At 34.6% G+C, this 25,500-nt stretch overlaps 2 protein-coding genes across 15 annotated transcripts; one reads left to right on the top strand and one right to left on the bottom strand.

The window, feature by feature from the left end:
- Nucleotides 1–171: 171 nt before the first annotated feature.
- On the top strand, nucleotides 172–1,626 carry LOC149609983 (zinc finger protein 830). Of its 2 annotated transcripts, none has more exons than XM_089859777.1 (7): nucleotides 172–365; nucleotides 439–538; nucleotides 610–730; nucleotides 797–880; nucleotides 949–1,103; nucleotides 1,162–1,316; nucleotides 1,384–1,626. In XM_089859777.1, exons 1-7 carry the CDS (start codon nucleotides 235–237, stop codon nucleotides 1,541–1,543), a joined length of 906 nt encoding a protein of 301 aa, XP_089715903.1. In that variant the 5' UTR covers nucleotides 172–234; the 3' UTR covers nucleotides 1,544–1,626. The 2 variants fall into 2 exon arrangements, with proteins under 2 accessions (XP_089715903.1, XP_089715904.1); XM_089859778.1 differs by having other exon boundaries at nucleotides 179–365; nucleotides 800–880.
- PIP5K59B (Phosphatidylinositol 4-phosphate 5-kinase 59B) lies at nucleotides 1,570–22,190 on the bottom strand. Of its 13 annotated transcripts, none has more exons than XM_089859762.1 (18): nucleotides 21,711–22,190; nucleotides 20,509–20,564; nucleotides 20,271–20,426; nucleotides 20,069–20,200; nucleotides 19,782–19,907; nucleotides 19,315–19,467; nucleotides 19,179–19,238; nucleotides 18,866–19,105; nucleotides 18,631–18,711; nucleotides 18,340–18,560; nucleotides 15,985–16,117; nucleotides 15,796–15,883; nucleotides 12,056–12,118; nucleotides 10,665–10,898; nucleotides 10,312–10,597; nucleotides 10,036–10,235; nucleotides 9,827–9,936; nucleotides 1,570–2,877 (listed from the first exon to the last, which is right to left on the bottom strand). In XM_089859762.1, the coding sequence occupies exons 1-18, from the start codon at nucleotides 21,805–21,807 to the stop codon at nucleotides 2,866–2,868; spliced, it is 2,448 nt and encodes an 815-aa protein (XP_089715888.1). In that variant the 5' UTR covers nucleotides 21,808–22,190; the 3' UTR covers nucleotides 1,570–2,865. The 13 variants fall into 13 exon arrangements, with proteins under 13 accessions (XP_089715888.1, XP_089715890.1, XP_089715886.1 ...); XM_089859764.1 differs by having other exon boundaries at nucleotides 9,827–9,921; nucleotides 21,711–22,189; XM_089859760.1 differs by lacking the exon at nucleotides 1,570–2,877 and adding an exon at nucleotides 4,517–5,710 and having other exon boundaries at nucleotides 12,056–12,097.
- Nucleotides 22,191–25,500: the final 3,310 nt, after the last annotated feature.

Genomic DNA, 25,500 nt, shown 5'->3' on the forward strand with positions numbered 1-25,500 from the left:
AGTAGGAGGAAAATGAGCCCTGTGATTGGTTGTCCTCATTGTCTTTCCCGCGTCTCCTCGGTAGCAGGGAGAAATGAGGTAAGATGGAGTGGTAATAACGATAAGGGACCGGCGGCGCTGAAACTCTACCAGTTTGCCTTGGGTATAAGGCTTCAACTCCATATCTCTCTCCTTCAAGTAGGTAGTAGAGCGGGTTAGAAGAAGAATCGTCTGCTAATTTGCTAAAGTTGCAACATGGCCGCTGCCGTAACTAGCGTGTCTAAAACTAAAACACCAATTAAACAAAATGATTTAAGACGATTAATGAAAGAAAGAAGAGAAAAAGGTGGAAATCAAGAGAAAAAAATCGATTCCCCGTTAGCAAAATATCCTTTTTACGTCAAATATCCAATAATAAAACCAAATCCTAAAGGTATTCCTTAACCATGTTGTACTCACATACAACAATCTTGGTCAATTATTTTGTACAGTTTGTAATATTCAAATCAAAAAAGAAGCTTTATGGTCTTCTCACATCGTAAATAAAACGCATAAAAATGTAAATATACATTGAAAACCATATTTTTTATAAAAATTACTAGAAATACCAATGATCCTTAATTGGTTTAGGCATTGGACACTTTGAAGTCCAAAAAACTTTCAAACAAAACTTCGGATCTATCTTCTGATAAAAAACGGGAAAGTTCTACATCTTTAGAAGACGTAAATCTCAAAATTAAGAATGCCAAATGTAATATAGAAACATTTAAGTCTAAATTTGTTAAAATAATGAATGAATGTCATTCATTTTCAACAGTAGATGACACTCCTTTGCCCAAAGAAATTAGAAATGATTTAAAAAATCTCAAAGAGAAAGATCCTAAAGCCGTATTGCCTGCTGGTATTACTTAAAATCATCCGTACTTAAGTATTAACTACTTTAATGACCTCACTTAATTTGTTTTGAAGATTTTTTTGACACCTCATTGCCACCCGAAACTGAAACTGAAACTGCTCCGGAAACTTCTGTTGAAGAAGAACCTAAAACCAGCCCAATCCCTTCTACTTCCGCAAAATCCGAGATACCAGAAGGGTTTTTTGATGACCCTAAACAGGATGCCAAAGTAAAAAACAAAAACACCTGAACCCAAAACGGTTTTAAAATCCAACTATTCTTATTAGGCTAGAAAAGTAGAGTACAAGGATCCAATGGACGAAGAATGGGAGAAATTTCAAAAAACAATTAATGAAGAGACTAATGTATCTCAAGCCATTATAGATGAAGATGTATTAGAAAGCAAAGTTGAAAGGGACATAGATGAAATAGATGAACAAATGTAAGGGGGAAGTTTCAAACTTTCTTAAAAGGGTTAATGGAATTCAATTTTCTATTATTTATTACAGTCACAATTGGGCTCGAGTTGAAGCATTGCAAAATCGTAGAGAAACATTTTCAACATCAGCCGCTTTATCAGAAAAAAATTCAGATGACAGTGGAACATCCGGTGATGAAGATCTAGATGAATTTCTAAATTGGAGAAGTAAAGGAGCATTGAGAAGATAATTTGTCCTGTTTTAAATATAAAAAAATTGTTGTAATTGACATTAATAATTTATTTTTCATTAAAAGTTCAAATAAATTTTTAACACGACTCATTCATTTCCTTGTTTTGTACATAGACATAATTATTATTACAATATCCGGTAGAATCATAGGCCTATAATACTCTCTAGAAGTATGGGTTCTGAGAAACGATACATGCACGTGTTATTTATAAAATTGTAAAGGGGCGGGGCGATTTTCTCGTAAGGTGGCGTTGCCTGATGTGATTTTTCTCCCTTGGTCGTCGGGTTAAGATCAAGGGTGAGGGGGGGGGGAGGATGTGTAATGGCTCAGGGGGAGGAATGCTCGGGGGAGGGGGAGGAAATGGCGGGCGGTCTACGTTTGACGAATCAGGAAGACCGCCCGCCATTTTTCCGTGTATTCCTCCCCCTTTTTCTAGCGTCCCACCGGACCTAACCCGTTCCACAGTTAGTGGGCCGATTTCCCTCATATGACGTATTCCCCCCAATGATCCTTGACCTTAACCCGACGACCAAGGAAGAAAAATCACAGCAGGTAACGCCTTAATTATTTTATTCTCAGTTGTAACAGAAACCTGAACCCGAAAGTTGGCGCCGCGGGCTTTTAAATCTCACCTCACACAAACAATGCCTTTACAGGAGGCCCATACTTATGGAGATTATTACATACATGGTTGTTATAGTCAATGGAAGCGTAACCTCCATGGCATTATTGAAAGACGACTTCGTATCAAACCATTCCTAATGGAAAACATGGTGGACGAGGTGTTAAATAAATAATTGAGCCTTGCGGTGTAACTTGCATAAAAATGCATGGGGTTAGATTCCCTTTACTGATTCATTTTTTTTACTCCCTTTAATTAGGCTGACATTTTAAAACACTGAGTATTTACAGTTATAATAATAATATTAATATTAATATATAAATGACCTTTTGTTTTATCTCATCAAATGTTAGAAGCTCGTACGTTATATTATACATTTTTATTAAATTAAAAATCAGCCTTTTAAGTGAGGACCTCAACTAAAGAATAATTAATATTGTGACTTAATATTGGATATTTAAATATGTATATATATATATATTTTTTTTAAATAAATTGTGACTTGAAAATATTAGACCAAAGTGTAGATTTTTTAAATTCACAGTTATCGGTGGTATAATTCACCGCGCGCGCCGCGTATAACATATCTTCAATCAGCAAATTTTGCTGTTGGAAGACAAAACACTGACCAGTTTAGTTTTTGTCTATTTTTGTTTTTAGGAACTGTAAAGCAGCAGTGTGTGAGAGAAATAAAAACCTAAAGATGGGTCTGTAAAAGAAAGGAGAGTATAGGAATAAAAAATGTTCAACAGATGATTGTTGTTTACAGGATAGATGTAATTTTAGAAGTAGGAATGGAGAACAGAGTAGTCTGGGCGCGCGTCAAAGTCCCGGACCCCCTTCCCCGGGACGGGGGGGGGGGTATGAAACAAGAGGCGGGTCATAGCGACAGAGGTAAAAAGGGATTACGTATTTTTCACCGTCCCCGTCAGCAACGTCATCAAAACGTAGTTTAAGTGAGCCAATATGATAATTTAAACTTTTCGTTACGTGTTGGAGGGAGGGAGGGGCTCTATACAGGGCTATGAGTCGGACTGAAGTAAATACTAACCGATCTCCATTCCTGCTTCTAAAATTACATCTATCCCTGACATAAACTAAAATATGTATACTAAAATGGGTTTAATATATTTGGTATAATTGCCATTCTTGCAGTTTTCAGCTTAAACATGCACTTTGTGAGTGTATTATCTATTTTACTATATGAACCTACATTCGTTTTAAATGAATAAAGGTTGAGTTATTAAACACAGGTAGTTTGAGGGCAGTTTTTATCTTTACAAATGTTGTATCATTGTTTGAATCAAACGTAGCCTTCGGGTACATCTTGAACTTTGTAGAAAATAGGTTGAGGGTCTTAGAATATGAACTTTCCCTTTCAAGGTCTGAAAACTGTGTTTTTTGAAGTGTTTTTTCTTTTATTGAAGAGTCTGACAATGTTTATCTAACTTCTTTCAACGAAAGAGAAAAATCAAGAACATTTTGTTCTTAATCCAAACTTATTCATTGTTGTATTCACCCTTACCAAACATATTAAACCCATTTTAGTTTAGTTGAATAAATTAAAATATTATTGTATTAATTAGAAAATAAATATTAAATTGGCATTATAAATACTTAAAATTAAGTGCGATATTTAAAATTGGCGTGAGATTAAGCATCATAATGCAAATTTAAAACATTATCAAGCGACAAAAATATAAGCTATTTTTTTTCCCTACAAAAGCGTAGAACATACAGGGTGTTTGTGAAAAGTCCATCAATAATGAAAGGGCGTATTTATTGGGCCATTTTGAGTCGAAAATGTTCTATGACATTTTGCCGTCCGAGCCACGGTTTTCGAGTTATGATTTGAATATTTTAGGGATGACCCCTTCATTAAATTAGCGCTGTCTTTCAATTTCTTAATTAAATTTAAGGGGTCATCCGTAAATTACTCCAATCATAACTTGAAAACAGTGGCCCGAACGGAAAAATGTCATAGAACATTTTCGACTCAAAATGGCCCAATGAATACGCCCTTTCATTATTGATGGACCTTTCACAAACACCCTGTATAATACCGTCCATAATAATTAAACTGAGAAAAATTAAATCATATAAACTGTACAATACAAACTCACACATTTTTAAATAGTTGGGAACTGCGTAAGGTTATAAGGTATGTTCCATAAGTTTGTCACTGGTAACTGAGAGCTCAGTAAGTCTCTAGCATTACGAAGTGTCATACTTATGGAACATATAAACTTATGTAACTGCGGTTTATAAATTTTGAAACTTAGTCCGAGTAAATCCAATTAACGGAATGTTAATTAACGATTGTATGTTACTGAATTAAAATTCCCAAAAAATATGCATGTATTTTTAATAATTTATACATGTACAACCACACTTTTTTATTTAAATTTTAAACACTGCAATTGTATCTTAATTTTTTTTTTCGTTAAACTAACTCCTATCCGTATAAATAAAAAAAAATGTCATCAAAATTCATGTAAAAAAGATTTCATGTAAATTTTTTTCTTCATATTGTCTAATAAGTGGTAATTAGAGAAATACGTACGCATTTTGTTTTCCATTTAAAATTACACTAAGGGAAAACCCTCAACTATTAATAATTAGTTAATTAATTAATTATTTAATAATATTAATACGAACCCAGTTTATACATTTAAGAAGAGATAAATTAATACTAATCTACAGAGAATGGCGTTATTTAATTGAATTGAATTGAATTGAAATTAAAAATATTTAAAACGAAGTATTATTTATAGAGATTTTGTATTTTTTTTAAATTTATATATTTTTTTAAAAACATATGTTACAACAGGCTGAAATAAAAATTAAACTTGGGGTGTAAGGGGGGGAGCGAAGAAGGGGGAGATAAAAATCTTAAATATTAAATTAACATTATCATAATAATAATAATAAATGCAAATTTGATAATTTCGTGGGCAAATTAAGTACGGGCATTAAATTTAATTTGAGCAAAGCTAGAAACGGGATTTTGGTTTTTTATAACTATATACCTACATGTAATTAACCTATTTCTGAAAATATATAACGGGGAATTTAAATATTTATTTTTGTTTTAGTGAATATTTCACAACTAAGTAATAAAAATTTTGAATTGAATTAAACCTAGATATATTTGAAGTGTAATTAACAAATACAGGTAGCTTGCAGGAACTATGAAAGCACGTCCACATTGGATTATTTATGTACGGAGAAAAACAAGCGTATATGGTATTATTAGGAGTATATTTAGGAGGTTTTAACACTTAATTTCATTTGTTTCTTCGTTTGTTTGTTAGGGTAATAATATTAAATCCGAGAGAGAATTAATTGACTGGATTTTTCGTTTTTTAACAATTTGACATAATTACGTTATGTAACTTTTAACTCTTTTTTTTTGTTAATTTATTTATTTTTTTTTTTTTTCAACGGGAAAAGGTAATATATAGGTCAATGATGACCAGTGGAGTGGTATTTATTTTTTAGGAGAAAGAGGGAGGTGCGAGGATCGGCTTGTGTGCGGAATACTGTAAATGGAACATAGGAAAAAAGTGATCTTTTCAGTTGGTTTAATTCGATATACTTTTAACCAAACAGCGATATAATTGTGGTTATACTTTTAACAGACAGCGAAGATAGAGTCAGTTAGAAAGTGATAGTCAAAGATAGAGCAAATAACACCGCAAATAACAGATTCATTCTCTTCTAGACTAAAATATTTATAATCGCGTTTCGTCAAAGTAATTTAATTACTTTATGTCACAGGGCTGTGCGACGAAGGCCATCAATATTTATTTCAGTACTGAGCCGTGTTGACAAATTTTAAGGGAATGACAAGCTTAATTTTATGTTTTTGTTTTTGAAGATCGTTTATCCTAAGACTTATTAAGTAGAAATAAAGCCAGATATTTTTGTAGCATTCCCGGCTCAATACTCAAATTAATTTCAACACGCTTGACTAAAATACATACACAATTACACATTTTCAAAAAAAAAAGAACTACTTCGTTATTTTTTGTTCCCAAAAAAATGAACTTGTTTTTCAAATTTTTCATCAAAACTACCTCTACCTGGATAAACATTCGCCATTTATAAATAATTTCTGTATTGTTTCCCTTAATCCACAAAATTCTAAAGCTAAACATTTTAATTACACGTACACAATTATTGTTTCTGTTTTTTTGGTATATTTGTATTTATAAATTTGCTGGCACATTTCATGTTATAATTATCTCCCATAAAGGTCTATTAATTTTATTATTATATATGTCACGATTATAATTTGTAGCTACTATTTTATTTATTTATTTTTTTTGCTATTGCACTAACATTTTGTTTTTGAAAAGGACATTTTTCTTTGATTCAAAAAGCTGTTCTTTTTTTAACGGACACAAAGTACGACGGACACAATTAACGATTGGTTAATTTCAAAGCTAGGCCTAGAAAAACCTTTTCTTTCCTTTAAACACAAACTTGGCACTAAGATATCGATGAAAAAAGATAGTTTTGGAATTATCCCGGGGTGTTGTCGTATTGGTTGGTTATTTGGGGGTCCGAGAATGTAGACGAGAACACATTTACATTTACAAATTGAAATTTTCTTTCGTAATTAATTTAATTAATTAACCTAGCCGTATGGGCAAATTTAATAACATTTACGATACGATTTTGTCGTACGAACACTGCTAATATGTACGAGAAAAAGTTATTATATTTTTTTTACAGTACTTAATTATTTACATATATCTTAACAAAGTTTTGAGAAATAGTTTTAAGCACTTAGGAAAATACCTAGTTAATGACTTAACTATATATATGTTTATATAAATTGGTCATTCTGAATTTAGCTTTTGAATGAAAAAAGCTAAAAAATATATATTCATATAGCGATGATTTATTCCGCGATTAAAGTTCGTAACTTATGGTATATTTTTAGCTATAAGTTATAAACTCTTCCGTGATTCTATCAATTAATTAATTAACTATTATAAATATTAATTTATAACAACTAAAATTTAATAGAATTCATTCAATTCAAGTGTAAGTGACACGCTGCATTTTCACGATCATAACCCGGCTACATTTGGAAAAAACTAAGACTACAATTAAGTATCTATGACGTGTTTCTATGTAGTTCCCAATATAAAATAAATGCCGTAGAGATTCAAAATTTCGGATATAATAAAGCTATCTAATGTGGACCTTTTAATTTCTAATTTAGAGATGTCTAGATACGACGAATTTATTGATTTTCTCCATGAATATTTAACTACAAGTTTTGCATAGCATCAGTTATCCAAAACCGCGTGTTCTTAGTCCACAATTTTGATATTCATGGTTGAAATAAATAAATTCATAACCGCTAACGTAAACCCTATCATTTACACCCTCGTTCACGCCATAACATTTTACCAAACATCAACAACGGAATTTTAATTAAAATAATTCCTAATGAAAGAAAACGTTCTATAAAATCACAGATCATGGTTTCATGATAAACTTGAACTAAGCGCATCGCCACCACCCAATGAGTCTAATAAATTTCTACATTGAACAGCATGTTTTTTTTTAACTAAATGCATGCGCCGTTAATACTTGGTAGAAATTTACAGAGTTACCACCCCTATGATCAGATCGACCTGCCTGTATCAATTCAGTTTTATAAATAATTTTACTAATACTGATTTAGTATATACGAATTATTGAACTTTAGATAAATTATTCACATAATAACAATGTATTATACGAAGCTATAGGTATTTAAATATTAATAGTGAAAGATGGCTCTATAATATCAAGGAGAATGTATAAGAGAGGAGATTCAGAGACAGTCAGACTAGTCAACCGTTCCTAATAAAACGGTACGGTTCCTTTCCCCGGTTACCGCTACCCCCTCACGAAGGGAGAACGTACAATCTCGCGCATGCGTTCAAGCCTCCTTGCTCAACAACCCTCATGAGCTAGTTTATAATTTTGAATTTCCCTCTCGTTTCCAACACCGCGCGCCTGTCGAAGTTGCGCGAGACTGTATGTGGTATCTGCCTCGTTTTTTTACCTCCCCCGTATTCCAGAACGCGTCTCCCCCCAATATACATCCTCCTTGATAATATTAGCTTTCAAAACTAAAACAAAAAGACTTTTCTAACGTTATCGCTTGGAAGACAATATTGATATTAGCCAACCAATACTACAATATCTTATTCCATTAACTTTCTACCTAATAACTTAAATAGTTATTTAATTAATTAATTAACAAACACATAGGAAAGATAAGCGCAAAAGTTATTAATTACAGTGTTAAATTAATATTAACAATTAATAAGGAGTTTTATTATTATTATTTTATTTTTTTGAACAGGCCAAATAGCTACCACCAGGACAGCCCTAGAAGAGGCATGGGTCACTGTAAAACAGAGAAAGAAAGAGAAAAGAAGACACCAAAAGTAGCTGACACAGATTGCGTATTGAGAGTATACAGTAGGTTAGTCGGAAAAGTATGTGTGGAAACATTGTTTAAACGCGGTATATGAACTCGTCACTTGATCTTAACTTCTTAACGTTGTCCTATTAGAAAACAAATTTTTGGCTTTTCCTTTAAGCTAAAAATGTAGACGGAAAAACGTAATCGTCATATAGGCCTAACTGATAATATTTGCTCAATCGCCGCCAAAATTAAACAAAAACAAAAATTTAAAACAATAATAATAATAATAATAAAATAAACAGCAAAATAAAAGGAAAATTAAAATAGTCAAAGTCCGTGAAACAAAAATTTATAGAAGAGAAATAATAGCGTATTTTTTAAAGAGGTTAGAACCGAAAAAAAGATATGTTTTTTAAAATTAAACTGAAGTCTCCATGCATATTATCATCTTCTTCTGTAGTACATAAAAAACAATCATTACACCACTTATATTTCAAAGTGGACCCGTTTACGTAATAGGTTACCGTCACGTACGTTTCACGTATAAATCCTAACCATGAATAAAGAATGCGCGTGAGGAAATTTGTTTCACGCTACAGGATAGGCAACTCCCTATCTCGGGCGACAGCTTATTCTGTATATACTCTGTAACAACATCGGTTGTCAGGACGCGCAAACCTAGGTCTCTATTTAACGTACCTTTGAGCGTACTGACAAGAAACGAATGGAATACCGATTTTTAGGGTTTAAAATCTCGAGATTTAAATCCTGAAAATGACTATTTCTTTCGTCTGTTGTCAGCAAGCACAAAGCTACGTTACATAGAGACCTAGCTCTGCGCGTACTGACAACCGAAGCTGTAACATAGTATATACAGAATAAACTGCCGTCGGAGATAGGGAGTTGCCTATCCTATAGCGTGAAAACAAATTTCCACACGCGCATTCTTTACCCATGTCCTAACCCTGTACTTTTAAAACGGTTTTCATAAACTAGTATCGTAACTACGCGTATCGCAATACATAATCCTAATATATAATTTACGGTGTACATAACATAGTGAGCAATATCAAACTTAAAAACCAATTACATTGCTGTTAATGCGCCCAAGCGGAAGCGATATGCCAATAAAAGCCTCGGTATTTTGCAATAATTTTATTTCGCAAAGTATACTTATCGTGTGAAAGTGTTAGAGAAATGAAGAAAGAACTTGACTTACCATTTCCGTTTCGTAGTATAGTTGGGACGTTGCATCTCGTATAGAAAAGGATTCCCTGGAACCAGTTTGACTTTTAACCGGAGTTGTTGGGCACCCTGAAATTAACGATCCTAAGGTTTTTTTATAAAGTTAATTAAATTTATTTTTACTACGTGGGGAAACTCGACAAATTGTTAAAAGTAATTAAAAAAAAGGGTAAATTTATTTACCAATGTCTCCTGAACTGCTTGATTCTGTAAAGCTCGGTGTGCCTTCCGTGTGTGTAGGAGTGGAACCGGCGACGGAGTGGGGTGGTGTCCAAGTGGCGGTTCTATTAGAATAAGCCGTTGATCCTAAACCCGACGTACCGGAACTACTCGTTTCAGACATACTCCCTAATGACTCTGTTTGAATAGTTACTTGGGAAATACTTTAACGTAGAAATAACCCGAGTTAGAAATGAAGACGACATTTTGAAATCCGTCATCGATGACGCGCGATCTTACCTGACTACGTCGCTTCTGTCTAAAGACGCCGACGAAACCTTAGTTATGTGTTTTAACTGGGATTGCTGGGTGACCATTCTTACCCCGGCTACGGGATCGGTACTAGATCTTGGCTTTCTCGGTTCATCCAGCCTTCTGGCCACTAAAGGGGAGACCCTAGTTGGACCAGATTTCGAAGGAGAGGTTGCCCTGATTGAAACGCCAGGAACAGCCATGGGAGAGCTATGTGGAACCACAGAAACGGGGGAGTGGATCACTTTTGTCGCGGGACCCGGGATATCATCAGCTATCATTTAAAATTAAAAGGGGTTGCAGTTAAACGGATGTCACAAAATCGTTAATGGATTGTTTACATTCTGTTCTAGGTGTGGCATCTGAAGACGACTCTAGTTTTGTTTCAGATTGGTTTGTATTTGATGCGTTATTCTGAGCTGACGCGGTTCCTAGAGCAAATGACACGGTTGCGGTTGAAGGTGTTGCGGTACCACCAAGTTGTTGTTCGGCTTTGACCGCGTCAGACTCGCTCAAAGACGAGGGACGGTGGCGTAAAGAAGTTCCTTTCCGTTTAGACGGAGAGTGCTTAAGCGCTGAAACGAAAATAAACGATATTAAAATAGTAGAAAGAACGAAAACAAAAAAAAAAAAAAAAAAAAATCAAAAGTAGTATCTAGTTGAACATCGCTAAAACTAGAAATAATCCATTCAAATTGATAAAGTGCTTTAAAAAAAGCGCTAAACGCAATTCATTCGTACAAAATATAATATAATCCTATTAAAATTTATATATTCTCCTTAAAATCAAAATTAGTTTTTATGGTTATATTAAAATCGACTAAAAAATATAAATATAAGTCGCTCGCAAGCAACACCCATGAGCATTTAAAATTGTTAAAATAAAACCATCGCCACTGTCTAATTAATATAATTAAAAGAAATAATTAAAAACTAAGCCAAATTTGAAGATAATTAAATAATTAGAATGATCGTGAATATTTTTTTTTATATTATATATATATATATTCCTCTTGATAATTGGCAGCCATTGATGTAGACATGCAGTGTAAATCCGCAACTTTTGGTTGTGACACATACCAACTTGAAATTAAAGAAAAGAATTGAACCTATAGATTAGTGAAAAACCCCTTAAGTGCCGACGGAAAGTGCGAAAAAGTGTGTTATCCTAATCTGTATATATTTAACTAATTTAAAAATGACAGTGAGGTTGAGTAGCGTCACGTCAATCATAGTTAAAAAGTTAAGCGTTAAACTTAACCTCAGAGTCATAACTCCATAACGTAAAGTAAAAATGAGCGTGTTTTTCTATTCATCATGTCTATGGTTGCGGTAAACGTAGGATACTTTACGTTATGGATAACTTGATATCATAATAAAATATTTGTGGTAATATCCGCTAGATACTAATACTAATACTTAACCTAATTTCATGTCTAATCGGAAGCTAAAGGGTTAAGAAATGAAATAAAAGGTAGAAAGATACACGTGTTTGTTTTTCTAACGCTTTTAGCCGAAACTACCATGAAGGGGTGAGAGTGTTTCTGGAGGTGGATCTATATGGAAAAAGGTAGAGAAAGAGCAAAAGACGTGATACAGAGGCAGACAAAAGATAAATAATAATAAGAATATCGTATAAAACAAATTGTGTCACAACAATGTTTCTTTTTTTTTTTCAGAGTGTCAAAAAAAAAAATCAGGCCAAAAGACGATTATTTGGTGAGGCCCATACCTATTACACTAGACACCAGGGTTCTAAATTTTCGATGAGGACCTTTGATTTCAGGCAGATCCACTTGGCGATGGTTGGGAACGACAAGAGGATAGAGATTTTGGGATTAAAAAGACCCATGGACAATGGAGATTGTGTGTGTGTGTTTTTTTAAGTAGTTTTTAAAAGGTTGGATGGACGATCCGGATATATACAATAGGAAAAAGAGAATAAGAAAAGAGACACGTGTTATATAGAAAATTCAAACTTGGATTAAAATCATAAAAGGAATTAAGAAACAATTAACTTTGGTTAATTAATATAACACCACTGTTACATAATAATTATCATATAAATAAATAAAAGCATTTGTGGGAACAAAATCTGGCATAGTTTGTCATTCGAATGCTTGCTATACGCACAAAAAATGATGGGGTACCGTACGTAGGTTATGGGGTTTTAAAAACGGAGATATGATCTATGACAATGCTTTGACCTATTTAATACCGTTAATTTAAACGATTTAATGAATATTTTAATTAATTGGCCATATGTCTAATCAGCGCCACTAGCGGATGGTCTGAAAACTACTCCCATAGAGTCTAGGTATATTTAAGCGGGTTTGCAGAATTTCCGTCAGATGGCGCGGCGTTCGAGCCACCTGGCGGAAATTCTGCAAACCCTCTTAAATATACCTAGTCTCTATGGGAGTAGTTCTCAGACCATCCGCTAGTGGCGCTGATTAGACATAAAAAATAGTATTAAAGGTACTGGCAAGCGAGGGAAAACGTTATGAAATACGTCACAATGATTGGCTTAAATCTAAGGGAAGAAAAACTTTGTTTGGAAATTTAGCACAGGCAATAAATAGCTTTAAGACTGGTTAGAACGACGCTTTTAGTCTCATTTGCCAGTCCCAAATATAAAACTTTGATTAACCCTAAAGAAAGGGTACGCACTTTCCCTAAAATAGCAAATATTGATTCGAGGGGCTGGTCACTCCGTTTAATCAGTGTACACGGCACTAAATTGATTACGCGTAATCTTTAAAAGCCCTGCCTTCTTGACAGTGCTAAAACGATTACATTACAGGAACTTTAACAGTGATTAGCCCCTCGTATTAATTAAAATTTAGTTAATTATAGCTAATTATAGGCTAGAAAACATTGTACACAAAACATATTATCTTGACAAGATTAAACCATGCCAACATGGTGGTAAGAGGGGGGGGGGGCGAATAAATACAATAATGTTAGTAGCGCAGTGACGTGACGTTTGCGTAGCAGCTTGACTTAATAAAAAGCCGGCCATAAATTAAACAATTCGCACAATTAAAATAAATAAGCCTTATAAGTAATTTAATTTTCAACAAAATAAAAATAAACCACAATATCACGGGTGTTCTGTATTAGTGTGTTAAGAGAAGAGTGTTAGTAGAACGGTGCATGCATGCATTAAACTCTGAAATAATTAATTGGCACTCGGCGCGACGCAAAAGACAAAAAGTGCCGCATTTTGATAAAGAGAGAGAGAGAGAGAGAGAGAGAGAGAGAGAGAGAGAGAGAGAGAAAAGTGTTACGGTCTACAAAAAAAGAGAGCATGGAGGTTATTGGTTAAAATAGTAAATCACTTTTATTTAGTGAAAAAAGGATTAGTTTTTTTACTAAATGGTTTTTTTTTTTCATCTTTTCGCGTTATACAATATCCTGTATTCATTATTTTTTTTTTTTTTAAATGGTAATTTTTTTTCTTCTTCTAAATACATTTCTTTTGACAAAAACCTTCAATTTAAAAAAGCATGAATAAACACTCCTGCATTACAGTATTCCAACTCTACAGTATTTACAATTGTAGTAAAATAAAAGGGAAAAAAATTACGTATTTAGTTTTAAAGCAGCAACGGGCGAAAAAATTTAAATAATAATAATTATTATTTTTTTTTTTTTAAATTTCAATTTGTAAAATTCAATTAAAAATATATATATATAAGAGGTCTCTATTAGACAACATTTAGTCATTTAAATGCGTGAGTGAAAATAGCTTTTTAAATAAAGATTTTTGTTCAGCTAATTTCAACTTTGTTTTTTTTTTTAAAATAAACAAATAAAGAAAACAAATGGACAAAAACGTGGGGGGGGGGGAAAGACTAAAACAAAAATAATTAATTAATAATTAATTAAATAAAAATAAAATAAAATAAAAAGGAGGAGCTCTTGTTATCGAAGCTTAATGAATTTCCAGGGATGAGGGGAATTGGTAAATGAAAATAATTATTTGAAAGACTAAACTTGTGTTGTTTGTTTGTTTGTTTGTTATTTTTTTCTTTTAAAAATATCAATACTTTATATAGATTTCATAGTAGTTTTGTTTAAATGCTAGTATTAGAGGTATCGAAAGATTTGATTTACGGTATATATATGTAAGAAATATCCCAAAAACGAGGTTGTTTCGTAGATAACAGCCTAAATATTGTACAACTAGGCTCATTTAATTTGGCTATTTAGTTATTTGATTTTTATTTAAATACTAATGTAAAAAACTTTTGTTTCGAATAACTTCGCTAGGTTAGCCCTAAATTGATTGTATAATACAATTAATTAATTAATTAATTAATAAACACTCGAGTATTAATATTTTTTTCTCCAATAGAAGATAGATAATATCAAAAGTATATAGAAATAAAAACAAAAAGTACGCTTCATTAACAATTCCCAATTCCCTGCCTTTGGCTGTAGACGACAATTAAACTGAGAAGCAAACTGCACTCCGCTCAATTGCCTGCAGGAACTAACTAATCAGTTTAGAGCTTCTTGACGTCATAGGTTTATACTACATGATGCTGGCGGTCTAAACATTAGTTTTTGGTACTACTCTAGTTAATGAGCCTATTCACGGCAGAGGGGGGGGGATTCTCATATTACGCGGCGCGAGAAACTTTAAACGAAGTGTACTTTTTGATTTTATTTCTATATACTTTTGATAATATCGTACTAGTTTTTAAAGACGATTAACTTTAAAAACTAGTTTTAATACTATATAAACTAGTTTTTGGGAATGGACTTCTTTCGCTACGCTTTTATCGACACCTCCAAATTTATTAATATATCTCTATTTGGCAAAATTTACCTTACCGCTTGCTTTTCAGGTATGTAATATCATTTGTCACGGGACAACAACGAAAAAAAAAAATATAATATATATATATAATGTATCGCATCTCTCTTACACTTAATACGCTTTTTGTATAGAATTCTTTCTATTCTTTTTATTGAATAATACGGCGAACAGTTCGGAACTTAACTCTTATTTTGTATTACCGCGAGAGAAAGGAGAGAATTTTTATACACTATTGGCAAGATAGATTTTAATTTCATTCTTTTAAATAGATATATTGAGAATTAAAGACTACACCCGCGCTGAAAGTTAAGATCCCGAATAATTTGCTCGCCGTATATATACTTTTCTATTCTATCACCCGCATTCGCGTTAAAACACGTTTGTATATTTTTTTACATCAAAGTCAACTCCCTCCAGGAACTTTTTCGTCATTTTTGCGCCAGAGAATATCTTTTAACTGCAATTTTTCAAGATTTGTTTGTTTTTTTGGTTTTTTTGCGAGTTGGGGGTCGTGGTGCAAAAAGTGGACGACGAATAAAAGAGAAGAGATAGCCCCCGGCCCCGACAGAGTAGTAACAAGTAACGTGTTAAGTGTGTGAAGGAAGAGTGCTTGCAAAATCAGGAAACTACAAATTTCGACTTACGAGAAGGTATCTTCTTAAATACGGTTTTTCCCATGAAGTCTAAAAACCGTGTGGCGTAAAAACCCGGTCTGTGTACCGACACCGTATCCTGAGAAATATAACATGACCCCCCCGATTTAATTCCTCAACTTCAATTAACTAATTAACATTGAGAGTTTGATCCGTAATAAAAAATAAAAAAATTCTCACCCCATCATGGAGCATGGCTTTCCACGTATGTTCTAGCTTCTTCTTTAGACGATAACTTTGTAATATGTCTATAACACCCAAGAAGAGTAGTAGCCGTTCACCCTTCGCGTTACGGGCTGGAATACCACCAGCTCTGTATTTGCAAATCACATCGTTAAGTTAGAACTTTGCTAATGTAAGATTATAAATTGAAATGTTCCATAAAATGTCGAGTGACGCAATTAAAACATCGCGTATTCTTGTAAAGCGACACTCAAATGCTTAGTGTAGGTAAAATTAAGAAAAGGACTAGAAACACGTCCCCGCATCAATGTCCTTCAGGTCATGTTGCGCACATTTTGTTCTATGGTTTACAATGTCAGGGTTCATACAACTTTTGGAAAACAAATTTCCCTGAGATTTCCAGGTTTTCCCCCATATACTTCCCTGAATTTTCCAGGTTTTTCTCGTATATGGAGTATCCTAAGGAGCTAATGTTAACAAAGGAGGGGAGGGGTAAATATGACTATAACATACTCAAAGGACATCCCCATATCTTTACGAGCCTACAAAGTATAGTGTAATGTTAACCCTACGGAGGGTATGTTTATGAACATTTTGCTTCATTACTCGGCCCCTGTTTGTCGTAGCCCTACGTTTTTAGTATGGTTGGATGGGGGACAAATTGCACTATAGCTTACTCAAAGGACATCCCCGTATCTCTAGTAGAACCAGAGTTACGAGCCTCCAAAATTGGGTCAAATGCTTTTCCTATGGAGGGGTTGTTTGTTTACGTTTTGCTTAATTACTCGGCCCCTGTTTGTCATAGTCCTAAGTCTTTATTATGGTTGAATGGGGGGCAAATTGGACTATAACATACTCAAAGGACATCCCCGTATCTCTAGTAGATCCAGAGTTACGAGCCTCCAAAATTGGGTCAAATGCTTTTCCTATGGAGGGGTTGTTTGTTTACGTTTTGCTTAATTACTTGGCCCCTGTTTGTCGTAGTCCTAAGTCTTTAGTATGGTTGGATGGGGGGCAAATAGGACTATAACATACTCAAAGGACATCCCCGTATCTCTAGTAGAACCAGAGTTATGAGCCTCCAAAATTGGGTCAAATGCTTTTCCTATGGAGGGGTTGTTTGTTTACGTTTTGCTTAATTACTCGGCCCCTGTTTGTCGTAGTCCTAAGTCTTTATTATGGTTGAATGGGGGGCAAATAGGACTATAACATACTCAAAGGACATCCCCGTATCTCTAGTAGAACCAGAGTTATGAGCCTCCAAAATTGGGTCAAATGCTTTTCCTATGGAGGGGTTGTTTGTTTACGTTTTGCTTAATTACTCGGCCCCTGTTTGTCGTAGTCCTAAGTTTTTAGTATGGTTGGATGGGGGGCAAATAGGACTATAACATACTCAAAGGACATCCCCGTATCTCTAGTAGAACCAGAGTTACGAGCCTCCAAAATTGGGTCAAATGCTTTTCCTATGGAGGGGTTGTTTGTTTACGTTTTGCTTAATTACTCGGCCCCTGTTTGTCGTAGCCCTACGTATTTAGTACGGTTAGATGGGGGACAATTTGGACTATAACATACTCAAAGGACATCCCCGTATCTCTACTAGAACCAGAGTTATGAGCCTTCAAAGTATAGTGTAATGTTAATCCTATGGAGGGTATGTTTTTGAACATTTTGCTTAATTACTCAGCCCCTGTTTGACGCAAATTTCCCTGATTTCCCTGAATTTTACTAAAAATTCGAAATTTCCCTGAGTTTTTTGTCAACTATTTATTTCCCTGATTATTCCAGGTTTTCCCTGTTTTCCAGGTTTGTATGAACCCTGAATGTGTATAAAGCACCATTCTTATGGAACATATTATAAACACGTAACACTATACAGTTTTGCGCAAGCACACTCGATAACATAGGGGAAGTTCACGCGTATGAATCAGTATGCAATGTTCAATACCACAAATCAGCTTGAATTTGAGTATAATCAAAAATTTATAGAAAATAATAATTTTATTGACTGGATAAAAAAAAAAGTGCAGAAGCTCTTATTGTGCCAGCCAGCATCGGGGTTGTGATGAAGATGAAACAGTTCCCAGTCTTTGGCTGTGGACACCATGTAAAATGAGAGACAAACGACCCTCTTGAGAATGATCAGATAGAATAGGGCTGCGTTTTTATTATTAATTAGCACTAAAGGGGAGGCGCATTCTAAAAAACGTCATAAAATAAGAATGGTAGCTGTAAAAAAAAACCGCGAGAGGGAAAATAGTATTCCATATATGATTTTCATCGCAATACCTATTTAAAGCGCCTAACCCAGCAACAAACTAGGCCTAGATGACATGAAAATAAAAAGTTAGTTACGGAACATCTTCATCCATATCCACAGGTTCAACTTCAGCCTGGATCGATTCCATGGCAGTGGAGAAGGCAGCCAGCCTCTGTCGATTGATGGACTTGCTTCTTGTAAGATTAATGAAACTTTTCTTACCCCCTGAACCCGCGGCCGAGCTTTTACCCGAGCTATCAGGCTCCACCCCCATTTGTTTCTGTTGATCCATAATTTCTTTCCTAATACGCTGTTCCTTTTGAATAAACCCAAAAAAGATTCGATTTGAGTTCATCATTCATTTTTTTACGTTAAAGGAACTTAACTGCTTTTTCTTTGGCAGCCTGATCTAGATTATGAATTCCGATTAGCAAACTGTAGTCCATGATTTTAAAACTTTCTAGCACCTTCGGAATGTTACGTACATTAAAATTAGAACTGGTTTCCCCCCCCCCGCGTTTTATATTTTAAAGGGTGTGTAAAAAGGTTTAAAACTAGCGTATGGAAATGGGATCGGACAATGTTTTGTAGGGAACTCTTTTAATTTGATTTAAAACTAACCCTGCAATCCCTCTGAACAGTTTTCATGAGAGCTTGATACGTTTCGGCTTCTAATAAGATTCCCTCCGGATGATGTTCCATAAAATCTAAATCTTTATACGTGGGGGACTCTTTTTGTCTTTCATATTTGCTAGCTCGTCTCTTGTAGGTCGACCCTTTCAGATCGTATTTTTGGTGAAGTTTGATGAACGATGGCAGTAAATTGTTCATAACTATTAACCTAACATTTTTACCCCCACACTAAAAAAAAACGAAACAAAAAAATTACACAATGCCGACGTAACAGGCCGAGCGAGTGTAAAATATTATGTACTTGATAATTATAAAGGCCAAAAAATTTTGGTAGTAATGTTCGTGGATTTTGGTTTAAATTCTGAAAGAAATGAATTTTTCAGACGAACTAAGTAAAAAGCAACAAATTTTAACGTTTCTGCGAAAAGATTACGAACCATGTAATAGCCAGGTAAAAGTTTTTGTAAGAACTCCGCTTCTTTGTGCTGAACAGTTTTGATGATAAACTCATCATCATTTGTTAAATAAAAAATACTTCCACTCGCACCAGGATTTGTTAATTCCCTTAGCGGTTCGTTACAGACGCATAACTAGAAAGATTAAAACATTCCGTCTTAAACGTGTTCAAAATCAACGGAATTTTTCGTTAAACCATTTGTAATACGAGAGTTTCACAGAATTAAGAGAATGATTTAGTAAAGATTAAGAGTTAGTTAAAATGAAAAGCAACACAAATATGACCCATAGAGAAACAAACACCGGTACCGCAAACGGAAGATACCAAATGATTATACGCTGGATGACTTTAGTTAGTTAGTTAGTTGAAAGCTATACGTTAGTATAGAGCAGAGATTTGCGACAACACATGTCCAGCTTCCAGACAGAGTGGTGAAGGGTAACATACCAAAAAATCGTCTGGCTGAATACCAAAGAGATCCCTGAAGTAACGGAAGGCAACGGGCGAGTAGGTCTTGAATCGGAAGTCACTGTAGTGATGAGCCGGAGTTATGTTGCTTCCCTCTCTAGGGTTCATGTAGAAAAAATAGCGAGCATGAAGGTTAACGCAACCAAGCGAGGTCGTAACCCTCGTTTTCTTACTTAAGGTAGGCTTAAAATTCTAATTTACGTTTCCCCAACCCAACATCTCAAATTTTAAAATAATGGAATTCTAAATGTTAGAATAAATATTTACCCCGGGAAGAACGTCATTTCCACCATGGCAAAATCTTGCATGAGTAAATCTCTTTCGGGTTTTGAAGCTAAACTACCAACTGCGTAACTAATACCCAGTTGTATTGAACCCATAATTTGAGACGTTTGTATCTATTTTAAATATTCTAATTAACATCCAACAATATTATTTTCATTTTAGAAACGTAATTGCGACGTGTACTTTTTTGTATGTAATTTGCCCTTCATCATCAACCCGTCTATGACCAATTTTTTTCTCTTTGTCCTTACGCGAGGCAGACATATTTCCACCCGGTGTCTGTGGCAAGGTATTTGACTCTTGACTTCCTTGGTGTTGCAGCTCCTTCGCTGATGACATCTGACATATTTTAGTGTTGGCATAAATGTTAAAATGGGCTAGCTAATACTAAAGACGCGGAACATATGGAAGGAAATATTACGTCAATTGGTGGAGGCTTGTGTTTGACTTTTTTTTCGTCAGATGCACTTTCTGTACCTAAATGCAATGTTAACGTACCTATTCATTAACTAAGTGTATTGACAAATGAAGATTTAGGCCATATTCAAGCGTATAAACAGTAATTATAACAGAGTTCTTAATAACTTTTCCTTATAGATTTAATGCCTCTAAAGTATGCTAGAGCAGGGTTGCCACGGAATTTTCAGAACCAAATTCCCTGACTTTTCCAGGTTTTCCCTGACCTTTTTCTGAGATTTTCCCTGACCTTTTTAGGCCAAAAGTGTAAATTTTTACAGCACGATTTAAGTGCTTAAATTTGAACTAACTCTCTACATTAAGTTTTCCAATGTATTTTCCGCACCAAAATTAATAAGAAACCTTTTAACTATAAATAACAGTCTAAGAGAATTTTTAGAGAGCATTTACTTTACAAAAACATTTCTAGACATTTTTAAGGAAGTTGAGGCGAAACTTTCATTACTCTTTCAATAAAGACTTATCACCCAGAAATTTACCCACTAAAATCAAATTCCCTGACATTTCCCTGAGTTTCCTTAAATTTTTAAAATTCCCTGACCTTTTGGGCCCATTTTTAAATTCCCTGACTTTTCCAGGTTTTCCAGGATTTCCAGGTACTGTGGCAACCCTGTAGAGCTAAAACTGTGCTAGTAAGTCTTGATGAAACAACTCCAGTCTCTAGCCCAACAAGTCTTTGATAAATCCTACACCTTTCAAGGGAGTCTTAAGATATAGAGGCTACAGTGATAAATTACTTGAAATTAACCACAGTCACATTATTAAAACATGATTAAAGATGGTCAATAACCTTTAATTTGGTATATTGACTTTTCTTCGGTCACTTAAAACATTTTTTTTTACCTTAATTAAGTAAAATGGCTTTTAATGTCACCTAAGAAAGGTATGTAACCAACAGCAACCCTTCAAACTAATAATCTCCCCTTAAGTTCAATCGTTCAGTTTTATTCTTATTACTATCACTATTAAAGCAATAACCTATAGTTTTCAGCGGCATGGCTGCTTCTAACTTCTATGTCCTACTTCTACTCAAACTGATGATTAACATAAGGTTGCGAGTTAAAATGAATTGAATATTTAACTAATGATTATTAAAAATGCCTTAATAACTGGCTGAGAAAATTTAATAGGTCAGAGAGACAGTACCTGCATCATTATCGCTTTCCTCGTATGTGGTACTAAGTTGATGTTTAAAAGATTCACCTTCAAGTTCAGCGGTGTTCTTCGTGGATGCAACATCCATAATTTATCAAAAACAATATGCAATAATTGGGACTAGGCATATAAAAAGTCGATCACTAATTACTCGGGGCAAGAGTGACAAAAAAAAAGCCGATTTCGATTTCCTCCCCGTAATTTTTCCAGACAAGGTGTTGAGTATTGTCCAAGGCCTAACTTCGCGAAATGATTGTCACTTCTCTATATTTAACTGAGAGTTTTAAAAACGTCCTAGACAATATAACACGATAATTAACACAATCTAATTTGAAACACATACTAAACTTACGAAAATATCATCACTTTTGTAAAATACGCGGATATTAAACAATCATAATTGGGGCGTTTAGCGGTCTCAAGTTTTCAACACATTTCCACTCAACTACTGAGACTTACTCTGCAGGTCGGTTCTTTCAGTTCATAGCAAGGGCAGGGTACTATACAGCAGGGTTAAGACACTCAAAGAGTTGTCGTTTGTTCCTAGACTCCACACAACTGCCAAAGCTTAAACTGTACAGTGGGTGGAATATTTACATATTGGTAATCATAAAACAACAATAATTTTAACGGTAATATTATCTACGGACTTCGAACGGAAATTACAGGAATCTCTGTAGTGTCTTAACCCTTGTTATCTATCCCTGCAATACGCTACTTAAAACTACCCTGAAAATGCGTCTGAACTGAACTGAGTGCAAAACTGAGGGTCGGAGGGCTTCACCATAATAGACCACTTATACCATTACTTTTATGTTTTAGATATCTATGGCTTCTCCAATCTCCTCCGCGCTCATTGTAAAATGTACTAATTAATTCATTAATCCCTTGATGGCAGTTTGAATGGGGTCAAGACTTAAACGTTTCACTCTTGTCAATCAAATGCTCCCTTTTTCAAATTAAACCCGCGAAATTATTTCAAAAATAATGGAAATTGAACATACAATAAAATAATAAATAACTTAAATGTACTTTCAATATGTGGATTAATATTATATCGTTAGATTACGCGTACCATTATTCTATTTATAAACGCGGTCAATAACCCTTTAGTGTCTTTATTAAGGAAGAAAATAAGTTTAATATTTCAATAACAACTTACCTTGAAGGTTTAACGCTTAAGGGCTATAGGAAACGAAAGACAAGAGGACAAAATATTAGTAAAATTACCAAAACATTCGGTAATAAAATGATACATGTGCCTTTTAAAACCAGTTTTTATTTAATTTCGAAAACCCATTATTGTTCCGTATAGTTACGATACTTATGGGCCACATATATTATATACTTATGATTTAGTTAAATCAAAAAGTGGATCAAAGTAAAAGAAAAAAATGTAACCTGTTAGAAGATATTAGATAATTACAATAATAAGGCATTTCAATTAGAAACGCCATACCGATAAGGATTGTGATAAACGATTGAACGAATTATTGACAAATGACGCTTAGTATCTCCTATTATAAAAAAAATCATAAAGAGAAACGGAAAGTATTCGAGATAATGAAACGTGATTGCCTAATTTCACCATTCCGAGAAAGAAATCATTACTCACACGTCCTACACTAAATATTACTGGAATATGCACTTGTTCAAGAGCAGTTAACAAAAAAAAAGAAATTTTGGTGGAAAATCCCAAAAATGTTCAGCCATAACAAAAATAGAAGCGACACCAGGAATTCCTCTCTTTCTCCGTATCCACCGTTGAACCTTCGCTAGAAGGCTAGGTAGTTTAGTAAGCTTTGTCTACAAGGGTCTGGGCGGCATAATAATAATTCCATGAAACAACCGTATATTGTCTTGTTAGGAAGGATGAAAGTATGAGTTGCAAACTGCGCTTGAACTAGAGTAAATTAGATAAATCTCACGTTAGTTACGTTATCGAGTATTTCCCTTGACGTTATCATCACTATTTTTGATCCAAATTACATATTTCTATGACGATACGAAATTTTCGCCTTTACAATCATCAACAATGCCGCGTATCACCTAGATCACGTAATACGATTTCCAATCTCAACTCTAACCTTGTTTTCCGAGTAATGGACAAGTTGTTTATTACTGTTGAATTGCGCAATTAAATACCTTCACAGCTTACGAATTTAGGAGAATTTTGATATTTTATTTGATTTAAAAAATTACTTAGTTAAAAGCAACACAGGTAATCTTTATGGTGGAGGAATCTTGAATCATATCACTTTATTGACGTCATTATGACACACCAAGCGTCGTATGACTACCTCGGTACCTACACGCATCTCGTAGGGTCATTCATACAAACCGATAGATAAAAGATTCCCTGTGTCGCTTTTATCCTTTCTTGGCTAAACCCCTATCGACTCTCGAATCAGTTCTCTTCTATTCTTGATTTAGAGATAACTTCGCGTTTATCCGTTTCCGATGTTATGTAAAAAAGCAGATAAATAGCGGAAGGATGAGGTAGGCAAACCCATCGAAACGTATACTGTATAAGTTGGGAGCGTCCGTGAACCTAGTAGCAATAAAGCTGGAAGTCAGCGAGAAAGAGATAGACGTAATGACGTGGTTATATACAATTTCTTTTTTTCCCGTCTTCCCGCTCTATTGTCTCTAAGCCATCGGCTTACGGATGCGTTATAGTCATGTACGTTCCGTTTGGAAGAAAATTTCCCCAAGGTCCGTCATGATATAATCCTTATATATAAAGCGGAAAATGTACAAGGATGGGAAGCGGGGTAAAAAAAAAAGGTTTCCATACATGTATGTATGTCTACGTCCATACGTTTGGCTAGACAAAACAAATAGGGGGTAATAAGACAAGGGACAGAGGACACACTGTATATATCTAATAAGTTATCCAATATATCGATTCCCCCGCCTAAACTTCTCCTACCTCTTACATCTTTCCTTAGGGGACATTGTTATACCCCTAAGTTTTTCAAACGAGATCATTGTGCACCTGTGCAAGAAGAAAAGTATAGTGGTGCGCCAGGAGACGGAAGGGTTGGACAAGGATTCCCCTCCCCCACTCATTTCTTTCCTGTCTTTCTCTCTCTCTCTCTCTCTCTCTCTCTCTCTCTCTCTCTCTCTCTCTCTCTCTCTCTCTCTCTCTCTGGATACGTCCAACCTTCCAATAACTGGCAGTCAGTCATCAACGCGCCATCAATTTTTCCTCCAAAGATCTCTCTCCAGCGAACATCAGACCAGAGAGGGATCAAACAGGCATAGGAGTTGCAGGCTGCGCGACTTTCTGTTTTACCCTATTCCGAATTTGAGACCATACTAAATGCTGAATGCGCTCTCTTCTATTGGGCGATCCTAATGAAAATCATTTGATGAAGAGAATTGGATATCGGATTCTGGCTTCTGCACGAGTTCAACTAGACTTATCAAAGGGGTGATCAAATTCATTATTGATCATGAATTATAAGTCACACATAGATCAAAACTTCGTGGTCGTATTATATGTTGGTACAAATTTGATTTCATGCAACAATGTTTGTGTGATTATTGGCTTATTTATTGATCCAAATAAAGCTTGCGCGGGGTCAAAGATCATACTATATATACTATCTTCTGATGCCTTTGGACTATTGGCATCGCAAAACTAGTCACCAGTATAGAAAATATTTTCAAATAAGTAGACAAGTTTAACAACTTAAGCAATGGTGTATTTTTAGGGTTTCGGTGTTGCCCCACTATAGCATTGATTAATTAAGGTTTCCACTTTCACGGAAAACCC

The sequence above is a fragment of the Phalangium opilio genome, unplaced genomic scaffold (genome assembly GCF_054372755.1).
Source record: "Phalangium opilio isolate 3A_F unplaced genomic scaffold, DU_Popi_V2 ptg000344l_1, whole genome shotgun sequence".
Taxonomy (NCBI): Eukaryota; Metazoa; Arthropoda; class Arachnida; order Opiliones; family Phalangiidae; genus Phalangium; species Phalangium opilio.